General features: G+C 42.4%; 2 protein-coding genes across 3 annotated transcripts in view; both read left to right on the top strand.

Moving 5' to 3' along the window:
• The window catches only part of LOC131125142 (rap guanine nucleotide exchange factor 4-like), a 28,188-nt gene extending 23,991 nt beyond the window's left edge, over nucleotides 1–4,197 (top strand). For both annotated transcript variants that reach the window (XM_058066372.1, XM_058066373.1), the window contains one exon: nucleotides 43–4,197. In XM_058066372.1, the coding sequence (XP_057922355.1) occupies nucleotides 43–170 (128 nt within the window). In that variant the 3' untranslated portion in view covers nucleotides 171–4,197. The remainder of the gene's footprint in view (nucleotides 1–42) is intronic.
• Nucleotides 4,093–13,838, top strand: LOC131126553 (mitogen-activated protein kinase kinase kinase 20). The gene is made up of 11 exons (XM_058069211.1): nucleotides 4,093–4,368; nucleotides 6,051–6,138; nucleotides 6,816–6,917; nucleotides 7,450–7,515; nucleotides 7,588–7,616; nucleotides 7,894–8,031; nucleotides 8,271–8,357; nucleotides 11,263–11,337; nucleotides 11,426–11,532; nucleotides 12,429–12,609; nucleotides 12,687–13,838. Exons 1-11 carry the CDS (start codon nucleotides 4,210–4,212, stop codon nucleotides 13,569–13,571), a joined length of 1,917 nt encoding a protein of 638 aa, XP_057925194.1. The 5' UTR covers nucleotides 4,093–4,209; the 3' UTR covers nucleotides 13,572–13,838.
• The last annotated feature ends 22 nt before the right edge of the window (nucleotides 13,839–13,860 follow it).

Raw genomic sequence — 13,860 nt, forward strand, 5'->3', positions numbered from 1 at the left:
TGTGCTGGTTCAGCAAATTATCATTCTGTGTGGCTGTACTAGATCCTGACATCTGTCAACCCAACAAGAATCAGGCGGAGGTCAGAGGCTACGTCAGAAAGCTCTGCGTGATCGACAACCAGAGGGCGCTGACGCAGCTCTCCTACAGGCTGGAGCCCCGGCGAACATGAGATTTCACCACCGTCGCCTTCTCTGTGACTACACTCAAACCAGACGCGGCGTCGCCGCTGATGGACGCTAAGTAGCAACACACAATGAAAACTATACTAAGAACTGTGCCATTATAGGCCTCTTCCTATCGCTGTGTCTTAGCCCTCAGATTGTTATGTATAGAACTTGAATCAATATCCTGCATGACTCGACTTCATAGACTTGGTGTTCTATACTGTGGCTTTCTAGCAGAGTCTCCTGCAGTGTTGCACTATACAACATGAGCTCTTTCAGAGTTCCCATCTATACTCTTTAACCCCAATGCTCAGTATTAAAAATAGAAATATTACAGTCATCCCTCGTTATTGCGGTTAATTGGATCCGACCGTGATGAGTGCATTTCCGCACCATAGGATTCATTATTTATTCACAATATAAACCAAGAGATAATAAAGTCTTATTTATTAGAAAACAAATATTCACATATTTGTTTTTTTACTTCCAGGACTTGCAGTGGTTCCATTGTGGTCAAGTGGTTAGCATCTAGGCCACACAGTCAGGCGATTGGGAAGACCAGGGTTTGATCTCCGTGCGTGGGGTTTCTCCGGGTACTCCGGTTTCCTCCCACATTCCAAAAACATGCTAGGTTAATTGGTGACTCCAAATTGTCCATAGGTATGAATGTGAGTGGGAATGGTTGTTTGTCCTGTGATTGGCTGGCAACCAGTCCAGGGTGTACCCCGCCTCTCTGGGACAGCTGGGATAGGCTCCAGCATACCTGCCACCCTAGTGAGGATAAGCGGCAGATAAAATGAATGGATGGACTTCTTGCAGTTGCTAATCTAACATTACTGACATCTAGTTGCCAGTGTGAACTACATACAGTATCAACATGTCTTTCAATTTGTTTTCCGAATGCCATTTAATGTATTTGTATTTTAGCTCATTTAGTCATTTTTATGCTTGAAGATTGTTAATTTAGGCCAAAAATATAAATCATTTTTTTAAACATGCATACAGTAATCCCTCGTTTATCAAGGTTATGCGTTTAGGACAGATACCTCTATATTCATATTACTCAATATTTCATTTGATAATCAGAGAAAATGAGCCATATAAGACATAAATCATTTCAATAAATGTTCTGAGGGTTTTGAGTTGAGTTTTAGCTGAAGTATGGTCCCAACAGTTGCCCATGTTACTATTATGGTTGTTATTGTGCTTGTTGTGAGATAATTCAAATTTACAACAATCATAGTAGACAGCTATCAAGTCTGGTGCATGTTACTAGTGACACCTAGTGGCCAGTATAAGCATCAGCGTCATGTATTCTCTGTATCTGTTCATCCATCAATTTTCTATACCGCTTATCCTCACTAGGGTTGCAGGCATGCTGGAGCCTATCCCAGCTGTCTTCAGGTATATTAGTTTATTTAGTATTTTTTATGATTGAAAATGATTGATTTAGGCCAAGTGTACATCATTTTTTATACTAATAATAGTTAACGTCAAAACAGAGGTCATTTATTCATTATTATATTTTGAAAAACTGCGATGGCCGTGACATAATATATTTAGAAAAACCGTGATTAAGTGAATTTGAATCATTCCAGGGAAATTTATAGCGAGGGACGACTGTATATGAAACACAATTAGCCTCTTTGCATATTAGGTGAGTATGAGCGTCTGGTGAGATGCTTGAAAACTCCACAACCAAGTATTAGCTGGAGCCCTAATGGTATTCAATAGTGATTGGACTTCACATTTCATTCAACCCCTGATTCTTGATGGTGATGTTGCTTGTTAGGATCTGTTCTTCTTTGTTTGGCTCACTTAAGTTGAAAAAGAGGCTTAGAATTTGCAGTCGTATTGTGTCCGTCTGTGTTTTTTTTTTTTCGGTTTTGTTTTCTACTGTGGGTGGGTAGATTTTGGGTGTGATAGTGACAACTGTCAGTCATTTTTTATTTGACCTCAGGAGTTTTCGATGTGGTGGTGTGTGTCGAGAACCTTAAGGCTTGCTTCTGTCACAAGCAGACGCTACATGTGCTGTATGTGTTGATAATAAAAAGAAATAGCTTATTTAACAGTCACAATGATGTAATGACTGTTCTTACTCCGAAAGTGATGGAGAAGGAGGTCAATGTTGAGGTGGACTGTTTTATTTTTTCACCTTTTCATTTCTTTTGAGTTTGTATAACAGGTATAATAGGTATGCAAAGATACCATTGAAAGATTTTCCATACATGCAAGACAAGTGATAATAATTATAATAAAGGTAATAATTATACAGTTAATAATAATGTATACTTATATAATAATTACAATAATGATAATTTTGAATAGGCGGCACGGCGGTCAAGTGGTTAGCGCGCAGACCTCACAGCTAGGAGACCAGGGTTCAATTCCACCCTCGGCCATCTCTGTGTGGAGTTTGCATGTTCTCCCCGTGCATGCGTGGGTTTTCTCCGGGTACTCCGGTTTCTCACATTCCAAAAACATGCTAGGTTAATTGGCCACTCCAAATTGTCCATAGGTATGAATGTGAGTGTGAATGGTTGTTTGTCTATATGTGCCCTGTGATTGGCTGGCGACCAGTCCAGGGTGTACCACGCCTCTTGCCCCAAGACAGCTGGGATAGGCTCCAGCATCCCCGCGACCCTCGTGAGCAAAAAGCGGTAGAAAATGAATGAATGAATAATTTCTAATAACAAATAAGAATTCTAAAGGTAATTAAGGTATTTTTAACTTACTTTTTTGTTTACTCATGTTTTTTCCTACAGAATTTACATGACATCACATGCAAATGATATGCAAATTAGATGAGGGCATCATATAGGGATTTCTCGGACAGCCAATAACTACTTTTCTCACTGAAAAGTTGTCAACGCTGTATAATACATGACATTAGATTATGCTACCTTTCACACTGCATGGAGACTAGCAGAGGAAAAATGAAAAAACAGTGTGAAATGGTGGCTGAAAGCCAGAGTCATGCAGTGCGCTTGAACGCCTCATCATGTGAACAGCAGGAGTGTGGGGCGGGGGGTACCGGGCCCAATGTTTTTAGGAGTATGGGACTATGAAAAGTTACACACACTGCTAAAGTGTATGAATAATTTATAACTTTTTGTCCAAATTGCCAAAAAATAATGTATGAATAACAGTCTTTTGACACTTTCTTCATTTATTAACTAAAAGCACACATTTATGAATAGTTTGGGGATTATTTGTATATTTTTGTTGCTCTCATTGTATTTGAAATGTTCATTTGTGCCCTTTGCCCACGGGAATATTCCCAGTACTGCTTTAATGACAGCCAAGTCTCCTCTTGCTTGCTCTTGACCATGACTGCTAACCCACTGAAAAGTCTTCACAGCTGATCTCACCTGATCTCTCAGTGATGTCAAACGACTTTCCTGCCTGCTGATGTCAGTGGGTCGTTGCTGCGTGGGTGAGTAACACACTTTTGCTGTGCTGTGTGGATGCACACTTTGTGAGGCAGAGTCAAGTATTATTTGTGGCATCCACCCTTGTTGCTATCTGATTTACTAGGTCTGTCACGTTAAGGGCTTGTAGTGTGTGTGTGTGTGTGTGTGTGCTCAGGCAGTGTGCAGAGAGCTTTATATAGCCACACTTATCCAGGAAGGAGGAATGCCCTGGATGCCACTGACCATATTTGAACAGTGAGTCTGCTGCAGTGAGTGTACGCAGCAAAGCGTAACTGAGACACACTCACTCACCTCCTAGCAGTGTGTGTGTGTGTGTGTGTGTTGTAGTTCTACTGCTTCTCCACTAGTAGGCAATGTAATACCTTCCACTAAACTGCAAGGCCATGCCTCCGACACACAGTAACCCCCCCAACACCACGCCACCCCCTCTTTTTCCAGCACTTTCTGGTTTCTTCTCAGTGACAATCACCCCTGCTGACTTAACCACTGACTGAAAACCCGCTCTCATCTTTACTCCTCATCTTCTGCGTCCAAAGGTCACGGCACGGGTAGAGCGTGCACACTTTTGGGGGAGAGTGTGTACGCTGGAGTGTGTGTGAGCCAGTATGCCATGTCGTCCCCTGGCTCGTCGTTTGTGCAGATAAAACACGAGGATCTGCTCTTCTATGAGAACTGCGGAGGAGGCAGCTTTGGGAGCGTCTACAGGGCCCAATGGATATCTCAGGACAAGGAGGTGGCAGTGAAGAAGCTTCTGAAGATTGACAAAGAGGTAGGACACACTCACTCATAATAAGACATTTAGCGGTAGACATGAGGGTAAAATCATTAAAAGTTAGAGCTAGAATCCAACTTCCAAAGAACTGCGCTCTTGCATGGTTTGTTTATTTTATACATACCTCTCTGTATACCCCCATCTCAACTCTTTGTGTATGAAGACGTTGTAAATTCCCAGCATGTTCCTCCTATTGTGCATTATTGTACAATTGGGTCACGCCGACTTCATATTTGTGTGGCCCCAGCATGGTAATCCACTCACAATTTCCAGTCATGCTATTAATATCAGAATAGTAGCGAGGTTGTTAGCCTCCCCTGTCAGGAAGTTGGCTGACCTGTGGGTGAAAGGTCACAGTGTTGGCACTATTGTGGCACCATAACGGAAACAGTATGATTCATTATCAATACTTGCTTCTTTCTTCTTTCTTACCCAATGTTAAAACTCAAGCAGAGCGGGTGGGCCGACATGGAAAAGAGTGTGCATGCAGGTCAGTGCAGACTAATGGAAGGAATCCCTTAAACACATTCCTGCAAGCGACTTAGGTTCTAAATCTGCGGATTGTGTCTTCAAATTAGAAAGGCACACTGCAAAGACGTGAAATCTAAGCCTATTAAAAAAAAAAAATGTACAGTCATCCCTCAGCACTTTGTGGTGCGAATTTCTCGACTTTACTCTATCACGGTTTTATATCGATATATTAATTTAAAAATCATGCTGTGTTATGGTTGAATTGTACATATTTTTGCCTAAATTAAGCATTTACAAGCTGAAAAAGGGAAATTTGCTGTCAATGTGGTATTTTACACAGGTCATTAGGTCTCAGAAATGTTACCGTAATGTTCGGTGAGACACATCAGACATGATGACCTGAACAACAGGCTTTTATTGCAGTTTGTTGGAATGACCTCACAGCAACAATGAATATCATTTATTAAACAGGGGCTACAGTGAGCTAAAACTCAACTCTGAACTGCCGACTTCCTGTTTGCTAACCAGCCATTCCCCTATGGAGCACATTTATAGCAACACACATGAGCCTTGTGTATGTCTTAAATGGCTTAGTTGCTTTTATTATGTCTACAATAAGGTTACTTCATCTCTAGAGGGCTCTAATAATGTTAAAATCATATACTGTATATCCATGCATTTTCTATGCCGCTTGTCCTCACTAGGGGAGTATGCTGAAGCCAATCCCAGCTGACTTTGGGCTGATTTTTGGATATTCCTGCTAACTAAGTAATTATTGCTGGTTCAGATGGGCTGCAATGCACATTAATGAGTAGAACAGGATGGGTTGAAAACCCTGCAACTCCTGCAAGATGAGGCGAATAACAAATGTGCAGGCCTTAAATGCATTTTTGGGTGCTATTTAGCAGGATGGATTGCCGGTTATTATGTTGCCCGGCAACAGTCCCGTATTTTACATTTGGAGTGAGGCTGTTTGGATTAACGTCCTGTGTGTCACAGTGGTGCCAAGACGTAACTTTGTTGTAAAGGAGGAAGTTCAGACATGATAAGTTAAAGATTAAACTAGTAACTTGACTAACTTGTTTATGCTCACAATGATTAAACTTTATTATCTCAAAGATCAGCTTTCTTTACTACAGTAACAGGATAGGAGACTCAAACGTCTTCTTTCTCTCTCTCTTCCTCTCTTGGCTCGTCTCTTCATCCAGGCAGAGATTCTCAGTGTTCTGAGTCATAAGAACATCATTCAGTTTTATGGAGCTGTGCTGGAATCTCCCAACTATGGCATCGTCACAGGTCAGACTCTTGTGTGTGTGTGTGTGTGTGCATTAGTTGTCCTCTACTAACACATCCTCTTAAGTACATGAAACCCAAGAGCCTGTTTTTACGACAAAGTAGTTCGATTTTTTTTTTTTTTTTTACAAAACTAATGCACCATATACAGTAGAAGGTTATATTTGTGGTTCAGGATAGCTGAAACTTTTGGACTCACCATCTATGTTTCATCACCTGAATTGAATTTAGTAACTCAAAGGTAGGGTTTAAGTGGTCTTTGTATACAAACACGCTCAAGGTAGAAATGGAGTAAAACTATAATTTTAAAACTCTATAAACATTTTTGGCTTTCTGGCGCAGATTCGTTGTATTTGCATTATTGCAAACATAAAAATATGTATTTGGTTAGAGTACATTTCAATTTTTTCCTTCTCAAACCGATTAATGTTGTTTCACTGTAACATTAAATACAACATACAACAAACAAATAAGATGGATGGATGGATGGATGGATGGTTGGATGGATAGATAGATAGACATTGTGCTTTTTTTTAAAGATGCGTTCACAGGCACTGCAATCGTGTGTGTTTACTCTTTGACTTGTTGCTGCTTCCCTAGGACATTTGTAAACTGATAGCCGCTTGAAAAGACTATTAGACCATGTGTGTGTGTGTGTGTGTATGTGTGTGTGTGCACAGAATATGCCAGTGGAGGGTCCCTGTATGAGTACCTGTCCAGTGAGCAGAGTGAGGAGATGGACATGGAGCAGATCATGACGTGGGCCATACAGATAGCTAAAGGTATGACATAATTATGTAAAAAATGAATCATATTCATGCATTTGTCTTTGTACTGTAATCAAGAAAACACTTGATATTAAAGGTTGTCTAGTATGCAAAATGATGGACTTCTTAATAATGTTATTACAGTAATATGGGTAATATGGGTCCCTTCATGGTGCTTTGTCACATACTGGTTGCTCATTAGCATTAAAGCTACAGACACACAATACGGTGTGTTCTTACTATATCAATTCCAGCATAAAATCTCTATTTTCGGTAACAAACATCTAATACACTATTGTTGGACCTCTTGGACTTCTTTGAAGTCGTTAAGCAGTCTAATATGGTGTTATTAAGTATTTTAACCTCACATGTATCAGATATTTTCTTCTATGAAATTTACATACAAACAGGACAAAACTAAAAATGGAATGAAAGAAGGATGAAGTTACACAATAAAGAAAAAACAACACAACATACACATTATTTACCAATGTGTATAAAGTCTTGTGTTATTATTGTGTTATTTATGCTTATTCTCCTCCAACAGGGATGCACTACCTCCATGCAGAAGCTCCCATAAAAGTCATCCACAGAGACCTCAAGTCACGCAATGGTAGTGCAGCATTGTGCTATTATTTGCTTTCATACTTTGACATGTAGACATGTAACCTGTTGTTTCTTACAGTGGTCATGACGGCAGACAAAGTGCTCAAGGTGAGTTGTTTCTTAAGTCACACTGATTTCGTTACTGAAGCAAATCATGAAGCAAACCCAAGGCAAAGCTCTCAATTTACCAGTTGATCATTAGTAGGCCTTGGGGAAGACCCAGGACACGTTGGAGGGACTGTGTCTCCCAACTGGCCTAGGAAAGCCTCAGGATCCTTCTGAGAATGAAGTCTGGGTCCCCTCGACTCGACCTTGGATATGCAGTAGAAAATGGATAGCTGGATGGAACCAAGTCATTGATGATTTTTTTTATCCACCATTGCAGATTTGTGACTTTGGAGCATCAAAGTTCTTGTCCCATACTACACACATGACGGTGGTGGGCACCTTTCCCTGGATGGCTCCGGAGGTCATTCAAAGCCTGCCTGTGTCTGAGACCTGTGACACATACTCCTACGGCGTGGTGAGACCAGCATTTGCCTTTGTCAGCGCTTTTATTTGGACAAAGGGTGTATCAATATGTGTTAATTGGGATACACTAATGGCTGGGTGTCAATTTAAGGTGGTGGTTCTCAATTATTTTTTAATTTAATTTAATTTCCTTCTGTGGGTGTCCACCTAATTAAAAGTTGTGTCATTCCAGTTGCAAACAATGCATTGACGTTAAAGTGAAAGAACCAACCCAGTCTGCTTTGTGACCAGGTTCTGTGGGAGATGCTGACTCGTGAAGTACCTTTCAAGGGCTTTGAAGGGCTGCAGGTTGCATGGCTGGTGGTGGAGAAACAAGAGGTACACACACAACACACACACACATATGCACATACACACGGTGAGCATGTGGAGTACAGCCACCTGAGGAGGCTGCAGCAACAATGTAATGCTCTCATGATTTCCACTGTGAGCTGGTGAAGCCAGCTGTGTATTTTTAGTCGTGATGTCAGTCGAGGCCTGCTGGATACACAAGCAGTGCCACTTCCACAGACAGCCACAACAGTCAACATGAGGAGAGAAAAAAAAGAGAGATGCCTGTGGTAAACAGGTTGATGCTTACGTGTCACGTGTTGTATTTTTATCGTTCCTTCAACCAATAAAGACACTCTTAAAGACACATACACACGCACACGATGAAGGCCGACAAACAACTCACAGAACATGATTCCAGTGTAGCTGTTGGCTAATCTCCAAATTCTCTCCCTAAATAACTCCCCCCCCTCTTTTCCCAGTGTCTCTGTCCAGCCATCACCCCCCCGCCACTCTCACTTGATCTTGCGCTCCACGCAGAGTGGCCGATATTTTAAGATTAATCCTCAGGGAAAACAGTTTCCATTTACTATATGTTACTCTGGAACTGTCTGCGCTCATTCAGAGCTTTTTTTTTATAGAGGACATTAATTTTAATGGATGTAACTGTATATCTTGTCAAGGGACAATACTATAGGATTTAATAATAATAATAATAATACATTTTATTTGTATAGCGCTTTTCAAAATACTCAAAGACACTTTACAGAAGAATGGAGTTGAATAAAGCAAGTAAACAGAGTAGAAGACACACCAAAATACAACATTCATTCGTTTATACACAGTTAAAACATGTTTAAAAGCAGGGCGGGGCACAGCAGTCAGATAGAAAAAGTTAGACATTAAAAACAGATTTAAAGAGGTGAGTTTTTAGTTGTTTTTTTGAAGGTGGAAAGGTCAGGGCAAGCACGGAGTGAATGGGGCAAAGAGTTCCAGAGGGTGGGGGCAGCGATGGAGAAGGCTCTGTCTCCCCAGGTTAAAAACTTAAAAATTTAAACTTGTATATACTGTAGAATAGTCAGTGTACAGCTACTATCCACTGAAAATGAGTCAACACACAGCCATTGTTGTGTATAAACTGTAGCTGACAACATAAGTGAGTACCATAATAATTGTGTTTTGCTTAAAATCGTAGTGGTGGTAATGTCATGGTCTTGTCCTGCATGAGTTCAGCCAGCACTGGGGAGCTGTGGTTCATTGAAGGGAAACACGAATTCCAACATGACATTGTAAAGAAGATGATCCTATTTCTTGGGAAACTGGGATGGCAGTTAATACTTAACTTAATGAGGAAGATGAAAGGTGCATCCTGAAGCAGGAAGGAAGGTGCAGCAGTAGGTTTCTTACAATCTGCCAGCTTTGTGGAGTCATCATGGAGTAGTGGAACAGGGTTCCGGTAACAATCTGTGCAGCTCTGGTGGATTCCATGCTCAAGGAGATAAAGACTGCTCACTAGGAGTGTGACACCACTAAACTATGACGAGATTTCTCATTTGTAGAAAAGCTGTCTTGCAAGAACAGGGCATCCAGAAGCCAATCTGACCGTGAACTATGGCATTGCTACTATGAATGATGAGCAACAAATAATATGGCAGTGGCAATATGCAAGGCATTAACAGAAGTGCTTTACACACACGTTAAACCCTGCAATTAAACCTACCTTGATGTTCCCAGCAAGTGATATGTGGATGTTTTTTTCAGTCGTTGCAGTGTGTGTTAATATGCAAGGAGAATCTGTAGAAGTTCTACATTTCATTAGTTACTAGATTCATCAGCTTAAATCACTTATATTATACAGATATTCGGTCTTGTCTGCACCATTAATGATCATTATCATTAATCACCATCAACATGGGTCCGGTGTCCAACTATAGTGCATCGTGGCGGCCACAGCAGGTGGCTCTCTTCGCTCTATGTTCTGGTTCTGCTGACCTCCAAAGTGGCACTGGGGCTGCCATGGAGCGTGTGTCCACTACATAACACACCTCATACGTAGAACATGTTTAGCAGCATGGTTGCTAAATTTAACAAGTAGTGGCACACATTAAAAGTATAAGGCAGGAAAAGAAAGGTGAAGTGTCTGCTGCATGGGACCTCCACCTCTGATTGTGAAGCAGATGCACTTTTCCTTGGCATCTACCTTTCTGGTGAAACACATATGAGTGTCCAAAGTGTGGCCCAGGGGCCATCTATGGAAGGAGACATGCAAAAAGAAAACAACTTGCCTTTGAGAAAAACATGTAACAAACGCAGGGCGGCACGGCGGTATAGTGGTTAGCACACAGACCTCACAGCTAGGAGACCAGGGTTCAATTCCACCCTCAGCCATCTCTGTGTGGAGTTTGCATGTTCTCCCCGTGCATGCGTGGGTTTTCTCCGGGTACTCCGGTTTCCTCCCACATTCCAAAAACATGCTAGGTTAATTGGCCACTCCAAATTGTCCATAGGTATGAATGTGAGTGTGAATGGTTGTTTGTCTACATATATGTGCCCTGTGATTGGCTGGCGACCAGTCCAGGGTGTATCCCACCTCACGCCCGAAGACAGCTGGGATAGGCTCCAGAAACCCCCGCGAGGAAAACCCCCTGTGAGGAAAAGCGGTAGAAAATGAATGAATGAATGAATGTAACAAACGCCAATAGTATTATTACAGATTATCATACATGGTTTATTCAGTTGCATAAAATGTAGAGAATAATATTGTTTAGTGCCAATTTGTATTTTTTGTCAACAAGCAGGTTTTGTGACTCGGGTAATAAATCAATCGTCCTATACAAGATGTACACTGACTACTCTTAATTAAGTATAATTTCTACATTTCTATAGTAGTCTCCCTCTTATTGAAACAGCTGATTGATGGACTTCTCAGTTATTGTTGTGTGTTTGTGTTTAGAGGCTTACCATCCCCACCAGCTGTCCAGCAAGTTTTGCAGAGCTGATGAGGAAGTGTTGGCAAGCGGAACCAAAGGTACACTCATATCCAATACAATGATTTATCGAAACATATCAGAGTGTTCATAAAAAGAGATATTTAGTTTGAACGCTTCTATTCTCAGGAGCGTCCACAGTTTAAACAGGTGCTGGTAACCTTGGAGACCATGGCTAACGATAGTAGGCTACCTGACCAGTGCAACTCCTTTCTACATAACAAGGACCAGTGGAGGTACACAAACACACACAAACACACACCAGTGCAGGACTTTTGGAATTCCACCAAAATTTAGGGAAAATGACGCCTTTAAATAATCACCATTATAGTGGTTTACTTCTTTTTACACTTTACACAACAGAATGATAAAATAATATGCATGAGGCGCATCTGCAGCACAACTCATGTCTGAATTGTCCTTAAGGTTAAAAGCGAGTCTTTTACTGCACATTACATCTTGATATGAAATATTATTATTTTTCCACTCATATAAGAGCTGTTTATGTCTTCCAAAGCTCATAGTCCCACACTGACACCCTCATATAGAAGCCTACGGAGCTGTAAAGTCTGAAAAGCTCAGGAGGGCTGACCCTTTACTCTGCTTCAGTCTATAATAAGCCCTTTGCTAAGTGTCCACGCTTGAGATTCCTCTGCTCCCCCCGTTGTTCTGGCTCCACTAGAAGGAGGGAAGGAAACTGTGCTAACAAGAAAATGTTGAGAGCAGGAGGAAAAAGTGTGAGAAATAATTGTGGACAGATAAGGGATGGGAAAAGAGCGGCAGGAAAGGAGGTGTAAAGCCAGGACAGCTACTGTCACCAGTGCTTATAGTGACCTCTTGTGGTGTTAGATAGTGGTGCAGCCCAGAAGGTGTGGTTAACACACTAAGTAAATAAATACATTAAAAAACATAATAACAAGGGAAATAATAAGACAAAATCCCAAAATAAGCACAGTAAACAGGCTGGACTAAATAAGAAAATGAATGGATACACAATAATTGTAATACTAGTGTCACTATACACTAGTAAGTGTCTATTGGAATCATTAATAAAATGTTAGCTATACTTACAAGTGAGCTGTTGATGAGCCGCTCACCAGTTGGCCTTGTGTGGTCTGTGGAAATACTCCAGGTGTGAAATTGAGTCCACCCTGGAGCGCCTTCGTAAGCTAGAGCGAGAACTCTACTCCAAGGAGAAGGAGCTGGAGGAGCGTGAAAGGAGGCTACGGCTGTGGGAGGAGAGGTTGATGGAGCGGTCCAACATGACTCCCAGTCCCACCTCCTTACTGATGGATGGGTCCAGCATGTCGCCAGTGAGTTACAGTGGAAGTCATCATAACTTTTTAGGAAGACTTACTGTCATGTTTACCCACCCCACTCTCCGTCTCAGCAGTTCTTCTCACCGTTGTCCATTGGTTCCACTGGTTCTTCTTTCTTCCGTTCACACTCTCAAGACTCCAACAGTGCTGGGGTCAGCAGTGCGGGGGTCAGCTGCCTCCTTCGCACACTCAGCAACGGCGACAGCGAGAGAGGAAGTAGTGCCGTTCTGGAGAGGGGGGTGGGCTCTCTGGACAGCGGGCGGCTGCACGTCATGCTCCGAGGCTTGCAGGGGAGGTTCGGAGAGGAGGAAGACGAGGGCACCCTGGAGGAGAAAGGCTGGGGTCAGAGAGATGAAGGAGGGAGCGTGGAGGGAGGACGAGTGCAGGTGACACTCCGAAGCTTCCCAGGGGGGAGGCTGGAGAGGGAGGAGAGGACCTGGGAGGAAAAAGACACAGAGAGAGGGGGGATGCAAAGAAGCAGGGTGACCACCATCCTCAGAGGCTACTCGGGGGGGTTCGGAGAGGCGGAGGGGGAGAAAGAGGCAGAAAAAGTGGATGAGGGAGGACTAGAAGGAGGAAGGCTTCCGGCCATGTTTAAGGGTCTCCATGGCAGCTTAGGGGGCTTGGGGGACATGCTGTCCTTAGACATGGATGACATGGGGGAGATGGACGACATAGGGGACCTGGGGGTCATGAAGGTCAGAAGCGAGCTGGGAGTGAGGGGTCATAGGAGCGACATGGTGGTCCAGGGAGTCCGAGGCGACCTGAGCGAGGCCATCAGCCAAAAGATCAGAGGTGAGATGGGGGTGATGGGTCACTCAGGGGTGCAGGTGAGCATGCGGGCCTCATCCAATCAGAACTCTGTTAAGAGCTGCAGCGTGCGACATGGTTCCAAAATCAACATGGCCACTGCCGCTATGGACATGATGGAGCTGGACTGGTCTGACAGCGATTAGAAGGAGAGACAGCGAGGCCACACCGTTGTTGGTCTGGAGGTGCAAAAACACACTTTTGTTCAAATGTTCCTTTTGTATCAAAGCAATGCATACTAAAACATTGTGTACTGTATGTGCGGCCAAGTGGGAAGTACTTCACCTGTGTAGTTTACTGCTACATAACACACTGTAACTAGCGACTGACATTGTTTTTCTTAGCTTAGTTTGATTTCAGACAAACTGTGATTTTGTGTGTGAATTTTTGGCATTTTCATTTTTCAATAAAAAGGTTGATACAAAAAAAAACATG

Source organism: Doryrhamphus excisus, chromosome 3 (genome assembly GCF_030265055.1).
Source record: "Doryrhamphus excisus isolate RoL2022-K1 chromosome 3, RoL_Dexc_1.0, whole genome shotgun sequence".
NCBI classification, from domain to species: domain Eukaryota; kingdom Metazoa; phylum Chordata; class Actinopteri; order Syngnathiformes; family Syngnathidae; genus Doryrhamphus; species Doryrhamphus excisus.